Source organism: Epinephelus moara, chromosome 9 (genome assembly GCF_006386435.1).
Source record: "Epinephelus moara isolate mb chromosome 9, YSFRI_EMoa_1.0, whole genome shotgun sequence".
In the NCBI taxonomy this organism is placed as follows: domain Eukaryota; kingdom Metazoa; phylum Chordata; class Actinopteri; order Perciformes; family Serranidae; genus Epinephelus; species Epinephelus moara.
The window spans coordinates 10440141-10456906 of NC_065514.1; the positions used below are offsets into that span (position 1 = coordinate 10440141).

At 41.6% G+C, this 16766-nt stretch overlaps 2 protein-coding genes across 3 annotated transcripts; both read left to right on the forward strand.

The window, feature by feature from the left end:
* Nucleotides 1-128: 128 nt before the first annotated feature.
* On the forward strand, nt 129-5855 carry cel.2 (carboxyl ester lipase, tandem duplicate 2). Its single transcript, XM_050053087.1, has 11 exons — nt 129-199; nt 515-662; nt 2184-2303; nt 2379-2576; nt 2698-2828; nt 2955-3062; nt 3167-3281; nt 4431-4617; nt 4743-4946; nt 5257-5466; nt 5576-5855. Exons 1-11 carry the CDS (start codon nt 134-136, stop codon nt 5754-5756), a joined length of 1668 nt encoding a protein of 555 aa, XP_049909044.1. The 5' UTR covers nt 129-133; the 3' UTR covers nt 5757-5855.
* A 2552-nt stretch (nt 5856-8407) lies between these two features.
* On the forward strand, nt 8408-14206 carry LOC126395542 (bile salt-activated lipase-like). Of its 2 annotated transcripts, XM_050053085.1 has the most exons (11): nt 8408-8516; nt 9202-9349; nt 9445-9564; nt 9651-9848; nt 9972-10102; nt 10901-11008; nt 11524-11638; nt 11815-12001; nt 12164-12367; nt 13633-13842; nt 13932-14206. In XM_050053085.1, exons 1-11 carry the CDS (start codon nt 8454-8456, stop codon nt 14122-14124), a joined length of 1677 nt encoding a protein of 558 aa, XP_049909042.1. In that variant the 5' UTR covers nt 8408-8453; the 3' UTR covers nt 14125-14206. The 2 variants fall into 2 exon arrangements, with proteins under 2 accessions (XP_049909042.1, XP_049909043.1); XM_050053086.1 differs by lacking the exon at nt 9202-9349 and having other exon boundaries at nt 8416-8516.
* The last annotated feature ends 2560 nt before the right edge of the window (nt 14207-16766 follow it).

A 16766-nucleotide genomic window follows, 5' to 3' on the forward strand; every position in this document is an offset into this window, starting at 1 on the left:
GGTGGTTAAATATTACGTGTAATTATGTAACAGTGGGCGAAGCAGGCCCACAGACTGCGCACTGGTCAGATGATGTCTAGGGGAGGGGTCTCCTTTATAAAAACTGTGCTCAACCTCTTCTCACAGGGCGGTCATGATGATGATGCTGGGGATTTTAGTAGCTGCTGCCGTGTTTCTGGAGGCGGTCTCTGCCGCCACTGTAAGTTTGACTTTTTGTTCATTTTTGAGCGATTGATTCCAGATAGATTTATTGCATTGGATTTAAAGTCTTTACATGTCTGTCAAAACATAATTCTAACCTATTTATTTTATAACATATTATTTAATTGCTGACATATTTAAATATTTTCCCATTTTCCAAAACTATTAAAAGGAAGCTGAAAATTCAAATCTAAACGGCATGCCAGATTTCATTGTTGTTCTATTCAAAGGAACAACAGACAACATTTCAGTCATAATTTGGACTGTCTTATCAAGTCATCTTTTTGTATTTCTTTGTGTTTAATTCCTGTAGCTCGGGGTAGTGTACACCGAGGGAGGTATGGTGGAAGGCAAGAACATTCGTCTTGGGTTCCGCCGTCACATGGACGTCTTCAAGGGGATTCCCTATGCTGACATCCCTGGAAGATTTGAGAAACCAAAGCGTCACCCAGGCTGGGACGGTAAGTAAACTGCAGCCCAGTAACCCAAAAGAAAATGATGCCATTGTATGTTACGTTTGCATGTTTGATCCAATTGTCATGGTGAGGTGGAGGGTAAGATGGATGGTGTGAAACCTATGCGAGATGCCTGCCAAAGTGCAGACCACTGTTCGAGACCAATAAACAACAAAACAGGCTACGTTTAAATGAGTCATTGCTGAGTTTCCAAACACCTTTTAGGCACCAAACGTGAGTGTTTTGTGATTGACCTGTTGCTGTTTTTCCCATGGTGATAGTGCCATGAAAAGCAGTAGTTTTTTACTGAGGCATCACTGCTTTTCCAGCAAGTATTGTGGCCCCAGCACTGGGTATTTTAAACCAAAATATGATCTGTTGCTAACCATAACCCAGTGTTTCTTATGCATAAACCAAGTGGCTACCTCCACTGCTGAAAAATTAAGCCAAGGCGGAATTGCCAAAAACTGCCGTTCTTTGAAGGGCCACTTGAGGCTGGCTCCAGAAGCGAGGCAATCCCCATTGGCCCCATGTTAAAAAACAGAAATAAAGGCATTTACAGCCTGGTACAAAAATGTTTTGGTCTCTACAGCTAAATTCACCCTTCATGAAAACTCTACAGAGGTTGAATTGTCATATAACTCACCCATTTACATTTTATTAAGGCTTAAAGTTATGCGTAATTAAGGGTGGGTCGTTTTGAGTGTCAGGCTGTCTGCAAGGTGCCACCTTGGGCTCTCAGTTCAATCCACTCCTCACTCCCCCACTGCTCAACCCTCTCATCTTGATACGGTCACTTCTGCCTTAAAAAACAAGATGGCAACGGCCAAAATGCCGAATTCGAGGCTTCAGACCAGGCTACCAGAAGTGTTGCTCAGCCTTTCTTTCTATTACCAATTTTTGATCCACAGAGGGTCTATATTTGTAAAACTAACCTCAAGCCAATAAAAGCAATTTAAATATCCATGACGTCATCACAACGTAAAGTCTAAGAGCCAAGCTGGAGCTCACGGGCATGGCCAGCAGAAGAAACACTACTGCGCATTTTCAGTGGGCCACATACCGCAGAAGTAAACCCAGACGCTAGAGCACTTTTTAGTGGGTGCATCAGGTGAGCAACTCTGAAATGGATCGGTGCCATCTTGACATCTAGTATCTTGGTATTGTTGTAAATCTATGCTTCTGAACGCTGAGTCCACAAACCAGTGAGTGACATCACAGTAGCTGCATCCACTATTATATACAGTTTATGGCATAAACCTAACCAAACAAAATGTAAGGTATAGGTATAAACTCTAATTCCCCCTACAAAAATATGCACCCTTACCAACTGTAGCCCTAACTCCAAGCAGCTAATTCTGCTCCTGCTTAACCTTAATTGCAATGATGGAAAAGGTTTTATCTTCCAGCTGTAGGGGTAAGTGAACATCAGCTAAAGGCATGATGTAATGTGTCATGAAAACTAATTTACTCTGGTAATTTAAGAAAGTCTTCCCTTGCTCTTACACTGTGCTTGTCTCTTGTCAGGTGTTCTGAAGGCAAACCAATACAGGAAGAGATGCCTTCAGGTGAACCTCATCATGACTGATACCAGAGGCAGTGAGGACTGTCTTTACCTTAACGTCTGGGTTCCTCACGGCCGCTCAGGTAAAGACTGAAAGAAGCCTGTAGAGTGTCGTCCATATTGAATGTACACTACAACTCATTCTCTCTGTCTTCTAGTGTCCTCTGGTCTGCCCGTCATGGTCTGGATCTACGGAGGAGGCTTCCTGGCTGGAGGCTCGATGGGTGCTAACTTCCTGGACAACTACCTGTACGACGGGCAGGAGATCGCTGACAGAGGAAATGTTATTGTGGTGACGCTGGGATACCGTGTGGGCGCACTGGGTTTCCTGAGCACCGGAGAGCCTGACTTACCTGGTAGGTGACTGCTTCTTTTGTGTTGTGCCCAGAAGAAGTTGGCCTGCCTGCCAATTTTATAAATCGTTCCATGAAATTAGTAGTTTCTGCTGTGATTAAGTGAAAAGTTTATCCACATCAGGAAACTACGGTCTTTGGGACCAACACTACGCCATTGCTTGGGTGAACAGGAACATCCGCTCATTCGGAGGAGACCCCGACAACATGACTGTCTTTGGAGAGTCTGCAGGTGGAGCTAGTGTCAGCTTCCAGGTAAGGAGCTTTTTTTCAGATACATGATAATTATAAAATGAAATAAAACTCCCAATTTATAAATATGAATCTAACTTCATTTAGAAAAACAAACCAACATACTGTATCTATTTTGCCTGCCCACAGACTCTCACTCCACACAACAAAGGGTTGTTCAGGAGGGCCATCTCTCAGAGCGGTGTCGCCCTTTGCCCCTGGGCTGTCAACAGGAACCCCCGCAGGTTTGCTGAGGAGGTACAGAACAGCTTCTCTGACATATTTTTAAATTAACTGAAATTAAAATGTATATAAATAAAGCTCTGGGAAACAGTTAAAGATGATTTGAACCTTCTCTCCAGGTTGCTCTGAAAGTCAACTGCCCCACCGATCACACTATGGCTGCCTGTTTGAAGATGAGTGATCCTGCACTCCTTACACTGGCTGGTTCTCTTGATCTGTCCAGCTCACCTGATCGTACGTACTGCACTCCACTTCTTCTGCAGTGGCTTAATGGCACCCCACTGGAGAAACTGTGCAACTACACATCTATGATATTATATTTATCTCGATATGCCCAACTCCTAATGTTCACATTACAGAAGTGGATGGAAATGCACATTAATTGGCAATTTCTTTTGCAGATTTTCTGGAGATTAGTTTAAACTTTGCACTACATTTGTATGGGCTTGTGAGAGTTTCCCTTAAGAGTCCTGACACACTAAGCCTGTTAAATACTGGGAAAGTGCAGTTTTTAAACACACGTGAGAGACACTATTGCTTTTACTATAGATACTATTTATCAAACCACCATAATATTTGCATCCCACAGCTATTAACACTATAATGTAAATGATGAGCATGTTTTAGTGAATTCGATGCACGTTTCCAGACAGTGCAGCAGTGATAACATTACTCAATGATATAAGTTTGTTTCCGTCGACACTCGATTGAAGTGGGATTCAAGATGATAAAAGTACTGTTTATTTAAATGGAGTCTGGTGAGTTTGACGATAGCGTATTTGGGGCTGTTTCTGGTCAAACAAAAACGGTCTTACTCTTTAACAAAAATGTCTGTCTCTGTAGGGTCCTTTCAATAATCTTGTCAGACACTTGAATAACAATCCTAGCCTGTCAGGGGCAAAAACAAGAACTTTCAGTGAACGTAAATTGATGGTGCGAACATGCCCTGACTGTTAACATTGCAGCCTGGCCGCTGCTCTCATGTAAGACTGGACCAATTTTAGAAAATATTGGGAAAATTGGATTCAGGTTGAAAAATACCCTTTAACTCTGGATTTTAAGGTTAATTTGATGTTCAAAAAGCCACACAGCAAATCCTCAGCTTGGAAGCAAGTGCTTTGTTTTCTCTTTTTAATGGCACTAATATGTTTTATTTAGACCAGCAAGTTTGAAAGACTGATCCTATTCCTTTCATATTAAGAGTTTAGTTTTATGCATGCATATGAAGAATAGGTTATTGAAGAAACTCTGGAGGTGTTGGGCTAAATTCTAGCTTAATCTTCATGGACCAACAGTAGATTCAACAAATGGAAAATTAGGATGCCAGTTATCTATAAAACACACAGTACATAATAAGTGTCTGATTGTGTTTGCTTCTGTCAGGCCCCCTTGTTACGAATCTGCTCCTGTCGCCTGTGATTGACGGGGACTTCGTGCCGGATGAGCCTTACAACTTGTTCCATAACGCGGCTGAAATCGACTACATTGCTGGAGTCAACAACATGGACGGACATGTCTTCACTGGTTTAGACGTTCCTTCAATCAACTCCCAACTGGTGGACACCTCTATGTGAGTTGAATCAATCTGATCGCAGTGTGAAACATTCTGCAACAGAGAGACATGCTGTACTTTTGTTGGAGCTGTGGTGTTATGGTGTTTTATCAGACCTCATTTTCAAACCTCACTGATTGCAGTGACGATGTGAAGAGGCTCTTGGCTTCGTACACTAAAGAGAAGGGCAAAGCTGGTTTGGACAGCGCTTTCTCCACATACACCATACCCTGGGGCTCAAACCCCAGCAGGGAGACCATCAAGAAAACCGTTGTGGAGATCGGAACGGACTTCATCTTCCTGGTTCCTACTCAGGCTGCCCTCTACCTTCATGCTGCCAATGCCACGTGAGAATAAGATCCTGCTACGCAGATGTCGCTTTCAGTTTATTTATAAGCACTGTTGCTCCACACCTTGCTTTAGGAGGTGGGGAATGAAACCAAGGCATATTTTTTCTTTAACTTCAGCCACTGTAGGAAGCTAGGAATATCCATTTAAAGAGGGCTTAAAGGAGCAGTGTGTAAGATTTAGGGAGATTTAGCGGCGTGAAGCGCTGAGGATTGGAGATTGCAACAAGCTGAAACTTCTCTGGGTAAGATTTCCTTCAGTGTTCATTGTTCATTGTCAAATCCCTGTTCTTCTCTTGTCTCACCAAAGAACTGGACGCACCTACTCCTACGTCTTATCTGAGCCCAACCGTATGGGCGGCCTCGTCATGCCCTACCCCAGCTGGGTGGGAGCCGACCACGCTGATGACCTGCAGTACGTGTTCGGAAAGCCTTTCGCCACACCACTGGGGTACTGGCCCCGCCATCGTGACCTCTCTGGCTACATGATTAACTACTGGACCAACTTTGCCAAAACTGGGTATGTCTCCGCAGACACACATAGGAGCATCACAGAAATCAAACCTGAGTCGCACACTGAAATAGATCTGCTTTAATTCTGTTGCACTGTTCTCTGATTGTACCCACAGAGACCCCAACAAAGGAGAGAATGTGCCCGCTACCTGGCCCAAATTCACCAACACTGGACACCAGTACTTGGAGATCCATCATAATATGAACAAGAACTATGTGAAACAGAAGATGAGAATGAGATATGTGCATTTCTGGTGCAGCGTCCTACCCAACCTTCCCATATCCATCTATGAATAAAGTCCTTGTGCAATCACCCGTGCACCTGGACCTACAGAGCTGAAGTGTCAAAAAGTACTGGTTCATAAAACAATAAATCAATGACGAATACAAATTATATTTCTTTGGTTTTATTTTTTTATATGCTGTGCTTCCTCCAGTTTACAAATCACTTTGCATGTTTGGAACCTGAGTTTTTGATTTGGTTGGTTTTTGGATGATAGCAGATGCTACTGCTAAATAATAGGGTTTGGAATCACCAGAATCCCCATAATACTTTTATCACTTTATCACGATACTGAAGTAACTATAACTACATAAAAGTGTCAGTAAGAAAGGATGAGAGAAACGAACAGGAGGAAAAGCAACAAAGCTCTCTAAATTAGACTTGGTGTATTAGCTTATATTCAGACTGCACTGCCATTTTGGTACCACACCTGCATTAGCCATTAGCTAATGTGCAGGCAGCCTATTTGAAGCAGGTTTAGCCTGATGGTAGCTGATGTTAATTAAGGCAACGTGCTTATTAAATAGGCCTACATTTGACAAAATGCAATTCTTATTTGAATTGGGCTCTAAAAAACTTTAAAAATTGTTCGCAGAGACCTGTGTATGTTCAGGAATCAAATCATTTTATTCCTGCTCGAGTAATAGGAAAGTGTCTCAACTGACCCTGATATACAGGTCGTCAACACACAACAAGGTGCCATACTACAGGAAAATCAGACAATGCCAACTTGAAGATTCAAGAGCGGTCTTCATCAGATCCATTATTTTCCTGTATCAGGCCACAAAGGAGCTGGACCAGTTTCAAATAAGGTTTTCAGAGGTTATCATCACCTTTATGACATGGACACTTGCTGAGGGAACAAAGGAGATACTGTGCTTAATTAATTTAAGACAAATAATTGAGACAATCAAGAGTATCAAGTGAAGACTGTGCCTTTTCAGTTTAGCTAGTATAGATATCCTAGGCTTATGTCAGCCATAGCCCTCACTTAGCTAACTTATAAGCTGCCATTAATCCTTCTCTTACCCTTTGAATATTTCCTTGTGTTCCACATACAGTGCCTTGGAATATCTATCCATAGGACCCTTTTAAGCCGTACACTCCACAGAGCTGGGGTCTCATTTATAACAGTGATTATTATCCATACTGAAAATGTACATATGGACAAAAGCCATTGTCAAAAATTTGACAATTCCTACAATTGGGCTTCCACCTCATCATCTGCACCGCCAATTTCCCATCTCTGAAATGTTCATAAGCATGGGTCACAGTCTCTTCCATCAAGTCTGTATTTATAGATCACAACATTTGCGTACTTTCAGGGCCTCATTTTATGCATATGCAGTGTTTAAAAATGAGACCCTGGTCTTTGAGGAAGAGTGGACAGTTCACTTTTAGTCTCATCTGACCAGAGTACTGATCTCCCATATGTTTGGAGAGGCTCCCACATGCCTTTTGGTGAACTCGAAGCATGTTCTTATTTCTTTCTTTAAGCAATGGCTTTTTTTCTGGCCACTCATCTACTCTAGATTTTGGGATCTTGCTGTGAGATTTGTGTTAACTGTAACTGTTTTAATAAAAGGGCTTTATTAAAACAGGCGTTAATAAATATATTTGTCATTGATGTAAATAGGTGCCACATGCACATTAAAGGAGATTGCTGCCCCAAACAAAAGACTGCAGAGGAAACATTGCATGAAAAAACTGATCTACAGGAGAATGAATATTTGAAAGCAATACAAAATGCCTGACAGGCTAGATTTTTTATATTCTGAATTGTCACTTGCAGCCTGAATTCCAAGTTTTCTTTCATGTAAACAAAGACATTTCCACCATAAAACCTGTGCATAAAAATGACTAAAATGCAGGTGTTCCACCACCATTTTGAAATTCAACCTGCAACGTTGCTCTGCATCACCACTTTCATTTCAAATTCGCCTGTAATATCTTGTATTTTGTCTTCCAGCATGTGCAAAATCTGTCAATAGATAAGCAGCTATGTTGTGACAGGGCGGCTTGTAAAGAACTTGGCCGCTCTCGTCTCGCATTAGTAAAACACTTACAGTTCAAATGGGGCTATTTCTGAGTTTTTATCTAATCTGAAGCCGTGTGTTGTTTGCCATTGTGAGAATCGGTCCACCTGTGTCTGTGAGTCGGAGAAACATTTGCTTCACTATCAACTTTGGAAGAACTGCAGGGCTTTCTGTTAATGTGTCTTCAATGGAAACATTTTACTCTGAATCACAAAGAAGAAAATTATTATAGCCTTGAAAAATGTTTATCTATTAGTGTTGACTTCTGACATGTGGGTGTGTGATCTTTACTTTTATCATCACAGCTTCGATTATCATAATAGAAAGATAGTGGAACAAAATGGAAACCAGAGGATTAGTTCCTACAGAGGAGTGGCTCCAAAACATTTAATATTTAGATCCAAGAGTCCTATGTCAGTATTAGGGATTAGAAAATAAAAAATAAACACACCACATGATACACTAATATACCTTCCTTCACTTGGCAATTTGCACAGTTTGCACCAGGCTGTTTCCCATCAGAGGTCAGAGGTTTGCAGGTCATGGTCAGACTGACCACAGGGTGTAAAGGTTATATAACACAAGTCAACAGCTTTATTTACCACTCATACTCTTTCGGGGAGGGTCTCGTGTATATAAGCACCTGGAGAGGTACTTGCTGGTTCCTGGACCACCATGGAGACACTGAAGATTCTGTTTGCTGTTGTCGTGTCTCTGGGGACGGCCACCGCAGCCTCTGTAAGGACTTTAACTTATTAGAATTTGCAAATATGGGATAATTGATCTGCTCTTTCTGATTGTAGGGTGTTTGACTAATTTTGTGGTCAAAAGAATGAACTTATTTTATTATTGGGATGTGATTATTTTTAAAATATTGTTCTGCCTTCACTTCATCCCTGTCAACTTTCTGTGATTGCAAATTATCAGCTGGAAATTTAAAAGGATAGTTCAGATCTTTTGAAGTGTGGCTGTATGAGGCACTTATCCTTAGTCAGTGTATTACATACAGTAGATATCAATCGGCACACCCCCAGTTTGGAGAAGCAGACAGGAGTACTGACATGGAAGCTAAGTAATGTACTGCTGCGGATGGGGGCAGCTGCAAAACATATTTTAGCCACGTAAAAGAAAACTATCAATTTACGTGAATGCTACATTCAGAATATTTTCATCTCTTTACTTTGCTGTCAGACAGCGATTTCTATCGGGAAAGTGAAGCAGTGACGTCAGTGCTGACCCTGCCTCCTACCACCTGCCTAAATCACACCCACATCTACAAGACATTCATTAAACTATCAATAAAGCTATCATAATAGCTAACTATTTTTTTACAGTGTCACAATTTACTGTATTAATACCTTTTTTAACAGTAGGTATTATACTGTCAATGAAGGTGAAAGCTCTTGTCTGACTGTGTCTCTAGCTGGGCGTGGTGCAAACAGAAGGTGGCAGCGTCCAGGGAAAAAATATCCCACTTGGTTTTTTCCGCTCCGTGGATGTTTTCAAAGGGGTCCCCTTTGCTGCCAAACCTGGAACATTTGAGAAACCCAAACCTCACCCTGGCTGGGATGGTGCGCTCAAACCCAACATCTAAATGTATTTTTGTATAGCACAATTAAACTGCAAAGAAAATCCCTTCAGCAACCAATATTGTTTTCATCCCCAGGTGTACTGAAGGCAACAAAGTTTGCAAAGAGATGTCACCAGATCAGCATGCTCCAGACTTCAAGTTTTGGTAGTGAAGACTGCCTCTACCTCAACATCTGGGTTCCTCAGGGCCGACAAGGTAGCTATTTTGTGTTCCTATACATTAGTGGTAGAATCATTGATACAGTAGATGTGCTTATGCTTCTCTTTTTTTTCCACACAAAGTGTCGTCAGATCTGCCCGTCATGATTTGGTTCTATGGAGGAGGCTTCATGGTCGGTGGTTCTATGGGGCCAAACTTTTTCAACAACTATCTGTACAGCGGTCAGGAAATTGCAACCAGGGGCAATGTCATTGTGGTGTCAGTGGGATACCGTGTAGGAACCCTGGGCTTCCTCAGCACAGGGGACTCTCGCTTACCTGGTAAGGACTGGTAATGGGAACTGACTGACCTATTAGCTTACAGTGTGTTCTTTACATTCTGTTACTTGAGTTAAGTTTTTTACATCCATCCTGGCTCTATTAATGTGCTTGTCACCACAACAGGAAACTACGGTCTGTGGGACCAGCATGCCGCCATCGCCTGGGTGCACAGGAACATCCGCTCATTTGGAGGGGACCCTGACAACACCACCATCTTTGGAGAATCCGCAGGTGGAGTTAGTGTCAGCTTCCAGGTGAGAGGCTTGAGTAAAAACCATAATGGACGTAGCTACCATGGCGTCAGTCGTTGGTTTGTGGAGTCATGTTTAGAAGCCTCAAGTCTGGCATTTTGGCCGTCGCCATTTTGGATTTTTGGAGCCAGAAGTGATCATATTTGGAGAAGAGGGTGGAGCTGTGGATGAGCAAGGGGTGGATCTGACTCATAGACTGTGGTAATGCCTCTTGGCACTCAAAGCAGCTATGTCCATAATGATGTGTAACCTTAAGCTTTAGTACCATTTAAACAGGTGAGCTATTTTAGCTACTGGACAACATGCCGTAAGTTGAGTATCACAGATTTAGAGGTTGTCAAGCTTCAGATGATCCATTTGGCTGGTGTTTATGACCCTCCTGCATAATATTTGTCAAAGCATTAATAAATCTTTAACTAACCATTGATAAATTGGTTACAACTTATAAACCCCTTACGAAGTATTCCAAAACAACATTTTGGAGCATTCATACACAACAGCACACGTACCTTTAGCAGATGTGTTCTAGCTCACCTGGCAGAGCATATGCTCCATTTAGGCTGGGTCCTTGGCAGCAGCTCAAGTTCGAGTCAGACTAACAGCCCTTCACTGCGTGTTGTCACCTCTCTCTCCCCCCTTTCCTGTGACTTTCCAGCTGTCTTTGATAAACAACAAAAAATATCTATGCCACAGAAAAGTGCCGTTTCATGCATGCTTTTCCAATACTGAAGCCACGTTAAACAGCTAACAAACACATCTACAAGTAATAATTGTATAATCTATGTATGTATTTCTACACAGACTCTCTCCCCCCACAACAAAGGGCTGTTCAAGAGAGCCATCTCCCAGAGCGGTGTTGCCCTCTGCCCCTGGGGTCTGAACAGGAACCCACGCAAGGTTGCAGAGGAGGTATGTCATTATCAGACATCATGGAGATGAACCCTGCTGTGGTATAAAAAGTCTTAATGTTATATTTTTAGGCTCATTTGCCATTTTTGTTTCCATCTTGTGCTGTCACGAACACAAGCCTCTAGCCCATGAGTAGATGCACACTTCCTTCTGTGCTGACAATGTTGGTGGGTGTAGTCCAGTAGAAAGTAAATAGTTCCTACATGAAACTTCTCACAACAAGGTCTGTGGATTGTCTTGAGTAAATGGGGCATGATTTCTGGAAATAGACACTGCTGTATTTTTTCAGCATTTTGAGCACCACAAGCTGAGTGCCATCTAGTTCCATTATATATAAGAGAAAGCAGACATCTCTGCGTCCGATATCTCCAACACCCAGTAACTCACAGCAAAACAATCTAGATTGACAAACAACATTTTTGATTCCAGGGTGAACTATCCCTTCAGTTGAGTATTCAGCAGACATCAGGCATTCTGCCAGTCTGCTCAAAACCTGCTTATTATCATGTGCTCAGGTTGCTGTGAATGTTGGCTGCCCCACTGATGACAGGATGGTGGCCTGTCTGAAATCAACTGATGCTAAGAATCTCACCATGGCTGCTCCCCGTGTCAAATTTGGCACCCCAGACTGTGAGCATTATATTCTGTCTATCTAACAACTTTATTTAGAATATATATGACAGGAAACCAACATTCAAAAATCATGTTGCATTGTGGTTTTGAGCTTAAACTGTACATGCTGTACATACAAACTAGCAATACCATATAAAGTGCTATCTCAATAATTTTATGTCGATTTCTCTCAGATCCAGCTGTGAAATACCTGGTTCTGTCTCCTGTTGCTGATGGAGACTTCCTCCCTGATCAGCCTGAAAACCTGTTCCACAATGCTGCTGATATCGACTACCTTGTGGGGGTCAATAACATGGATGGACACCTGTTCTCCTCCAAGGACATCCCTAACTTTAATAACAAGAATCAAGAAATTCCTGTGTAAGGCTGAATTTATCTGCAGAGTGAAGCCATTTTGCTTTGTGAGTCCTTACAGCTTTGAAAGTTAAACCACTGAAGCAAGAGAATAAATTTGGGGGTCAAAGACAGCAGAGTCACAGAGCCCTTTCACAAACAGAGCTTTCTACCTTATCTTCATTGCAGAGAAGATGTGAAGAGGCTCCTTGCTGCTTACACCAAAGAGAAGGGGCAGGCTGGTTTTGAGATTGCCTTTGCTGAGTACTCGTCCAACTGGGAATCAACACCCAGCCAGATAAGCATTAAGAGAACTGCTGTGGACATTGGGACTGACTACATGTTCCTGGTTCCGACACAGACTGCCATCTACCTGCGCGCCGCTAACGCCAGGTGAGGCCAACCTTTGCCTTCAAATATCTTTTAGCTGCTAATTTAAATATAGAACTACAGACTTTCAATTAACAACTTTCACCAAACACAAGTACGTTTTTGAATTATTATTCACATACACAATAACGGTCTACTCATTTTTTGGTCATGTAGATGCTTCAGTTTACATATTCTTTGAGTTTCTGTTACACAGAAGTCTTCCTGCCAGCTCTAAATGCACAATGCATGGGGCAACTGAAAACGTACACCCATTTTGAATGTTATCACTCTTGAATAGGTGTTCTCAGTGGTTATCAGCCTCATGATATGGTTTAGACGGGGTGTGCTACGTTCAAAAGCTCATTATCAGCGCATTCAATGGCTGCTATCAGTTGTCATCGTGAGTTGGGTTTCAATGTCACTTTTGTTACATTTAGGTGCCAGTATCATGTGGTAAGGTTTAGGAAAATGTGACATGACGTAAAGAACTTACATACTTACATACAAGCCCTGGTCTCCTAGATGATTGTTTGGGTTAGAAGGAGCCCGCTACGCTCATTGGTGTGATCAGAGGGCCATTATCAGTCCATTAAATGGCTGTTCAATCAGCTGTCAACAGGGGTTAGATTTCACTTTCATATTCATTTGGTTTAGGCGCCAATACTATGTGGTCAGGTTGAGAAAAAAGATCATGGTTTAGCTGAGAGAAATAGCTGTGTTTAGTCTCATTGCCAGATTGTCAAATACCGACACGTTCGGTTGGTGGTTTGGTCCGACAACCAACCAAAAGCATCAACCAACAGCAGTATTTGACACCCTGGGAATGTGATTTAATTTAGCATTCACTTTTGGTTTAACAGGGGACATGAACCCCAATCTTCTGGGTGAAAGTTCTATATTTGTTTGACTCATACACCATCCCAGCCTCCTCCCAACACTGGACTTTCTCTGTCTTTACACTAACGTTACATCATCTGATTTCCTCATTTGCTTCTGTCATAATTACCACAGCCATTAGAGGTTGCCACCCACTTGTAGGCAGAGGTGTAGCAGGCCATTTCTAAACCACATCTTTGAGGCTGATAACCATAGATAACGCCCCTTCGGTTGAGTGATAACATTCTAAATGGATGCAACTTAACCATAAGGGTCTTTTTTTTATTAGATTACAAGATTGGTCTTCTTTTCTTGAAAGTTAAGGGCAAAGTTTATGACCGGCATCATCAGATTGTTGACAACAGTAATGCTAAACAGATGGACACTTACACTGTGTCGGTCTTTAACAGGTCTGGGCGGACTTACTCCTACCTGATGTCTGAGCCCAGTTTATTGGCTAGACCAGGCAAACCCTACAATGAGTGGGTGGGAGCCGACCATGCTGATGACCTGCAGTACGTGTTTGGCAAACCCTTCACCACACCAAAGGCTTATGGAGACAGACACAGAGACCTGTCTGGCTATATGATTGCCTACTGGACTAACTTCGCCAGAACTGGGTAAAACACACTGTGCATGCACTGCAGAAATTTTACTTAGGGATGTTTTACTGCAAAACTAATGGACATTTTTGCATGTATTTTCACAGAGACCCCAACAAAGGAAACCTGAATGTGCCTGTGATCTGGCCTGAATTCACCAGCACTGGACAACAGTTCCTGGAGATCAATGCTAAGATGAACAAGAGCTCCATCGGACAGGAAATGAGGCTACGTTTTGTTCGCCTTTGGGCCAGCACCCTTCCCAGCCTCCCATCACAGGGTGCCACAGATGCTCCGTGATGCATTTATAGTTTGAAAACAGACACCATTTACAGAAATAAAACAGTGTGTGCAATAAACCATGTGGGTAAAGAAAAAAAAAGTCTGTCAACTTGACTGCCTACCTAGAGTGGTGTCCTTTATCATCATCAGCAGCAATGGATGTTAAAAGAAAAACAAAGTCAGCAGTGAGATATGTATTAGGATGAGTAAACGATAAGACTTGACATAACTTCAGCCCACATCTGAAGACCTGTTTAAACATACTGCGGCCATCAGCACTCAATAGCATCTCCAAAATACTGTCTAAATACGGTATGTAGTTCAATACGTTTGAGAGAAGCAAGTACAAATAAAACACAACCATCCAAAGTAAAGTTGAAACCACTCAGGAAGTACATGCTTCTGCTGTTCTGTCAGTTCTCAAAATGATTTTTTAAAAGCAACAATAAAAATCTGATCCAGATCTGCACCAGACAAACATATTGACACAATCATGGATTCAATTTGCCAGGTATTTTGAATTTAATTTCCCATAAAATCGTAGAGTTGACAATGTGCCTCATGAGAGTGCATGCAAATCTCCAAATCCACCTGCAGTGACATACAGAATTACCGATAGTCTTTGTGCAAACTGTGCCCTCTAGTGGAGTTTCCTGCTTTAACTAGTAATCAATGCTCTTTGCTGCAGCCTTGTGCAATTAAAACAGCAGGATGACAGCTGCAGCTTTTTTATCCATGCATAAGTGCCCCTTTTCAGTGAGGATGTGAAGAGGCTCCTGATTTTGACCACTAAGGAGAAAGGCGAAGCTGTTTTGGACAAAGACCCCAACAACGAGATGGCTAAGAAAACAATTGTGGAGATGGAAATCAATTACATCTTACTCATTTCTACTTGGGAATAACATCAAGTCATCCACTGGGTTCTGCCAATGTCAATACCCAAGGTGCATTGCTGTCTGGGACACTATTTTGAGAGGATGGCATTGAAAACATAGTGGCGTTTTTCAGTTATGTCAATATTAAATAGTGCCCTTAGTCAGCGTTACACTAGAGTCGATAAAAAAAGAATAAATCTGTTTCTATGGTTTATTTGCTAATGAAGATGTGGTAAAGGTTGTGTGATTGAAAGCTCCATGACAACGACTCCTGACTTGTCTATGTGCCTTATGTTCTCAAGGTTGTCATCGCTACTTCCTGCTTTTTGCCTCTAGTGTTACCTGATGGGAACTAAACTGAACAGTACATGTCACATATTTTTCACTGTACATATTTTTACATTCATGTGTTTCCTTTTTGTGTGCGCTGTTAATGGTTTATGGTGTCTGTTGCTTCATAAGTGCAAGAAGCCAATATTACACTAAAGTCTAACATCTTGCGTATGTGAACAATTCCAGTAACAGCCTGCGGGTGCGTGCAGCACATGAGTCAGGTCTGGTCGTTAAAGGTACAGGCTTATGCAGGCTACACAGGCTTGGCCTAACTCTTCCAATGAACTAATAAATATAATTCATACAGGGAACTTAACATCACACACAATAATTACAACTGTTGCTTGTAAACTTTAATTGAAATTTAATTATAAAAGAGATGTCAATCTCAATGGGACTCACCTGGTTAAATTAAATTAAATTTAAAAAAAAATAAATTGCTGATGCTATCTTAGTGTTCCCCATGTGTGTCTCTGATTGGCTTTGCCTGGGAAACAATAGGATACACTGTCATTTCATACTGTATGCATCAGTGTGTCTAATACGGCCTATACTTTATACACTATATCGTCAGAGGTATGTGGACACACCTGGCTGTTTTACATATGGTTTGAAATCTTAATGCTACAAGACACAATGATATGTACAGCTACAGCTCCTTTATCTTACCATTTATATATTGAAGTCGTGACAGCATTGAACATTGAACTCTGGGATGCTGCTGATGTTACATGGACTTTTTTTTACATTGCAAAATATGCATTTGCGATTAAAAGCCTTGTCCCAATGAAACACCTAGTCCCTTTTACTAGCCTGGTGTAGCTACACATTTTAACAGATAAGTCTCAGTTAGACACCAGGTCTGGTTGCCAAGCAGTTATTTTTTTTATAGAAGTTCTTGAGATGTATAAAACCAGGTTTTTGGGAACCTCAAATTATGTATCCATTTCTTGATTACCCAGTAAGTTATTCATATTCCTTTAGACCACAAGGGTCTTCAGATCACAAGAATCAAAAGCGTTTGTCAAAAAAATCCATGGAAGACCCAAGCTCCTGGTTCTCTAGCTCAGTTAAGTTTAGTTTCCTGTGAAAAGAATTTAAACACTGCATTAAAGTAGATTACAAACAGTGTCTATCCAGGGGATAATACATTGAAGCAGTGACTCTCAACCCTTTTTGCCCCCATGTGCGTGGAAATATTCCAGGTTTGAATGGGTAATGCATTGTGTTTCTCAGTACAGGATTCTTTTAAGCCAACATTCCAGTAATGTCTAATGATCATTTTGATTTCTTTAGGTAAAAGTGTAATTTAGAAGTATATTGACACATCAGTGATACTACCTGCCATCCTTCAAGGGCCCTCAGACTCAAAAATAAAAAAAAACAGTAGTGCTATAGCGTGCACCAGGAATGAGTCCTAAAACCCAGAAATGAGTTAGCATTTTGCCACTC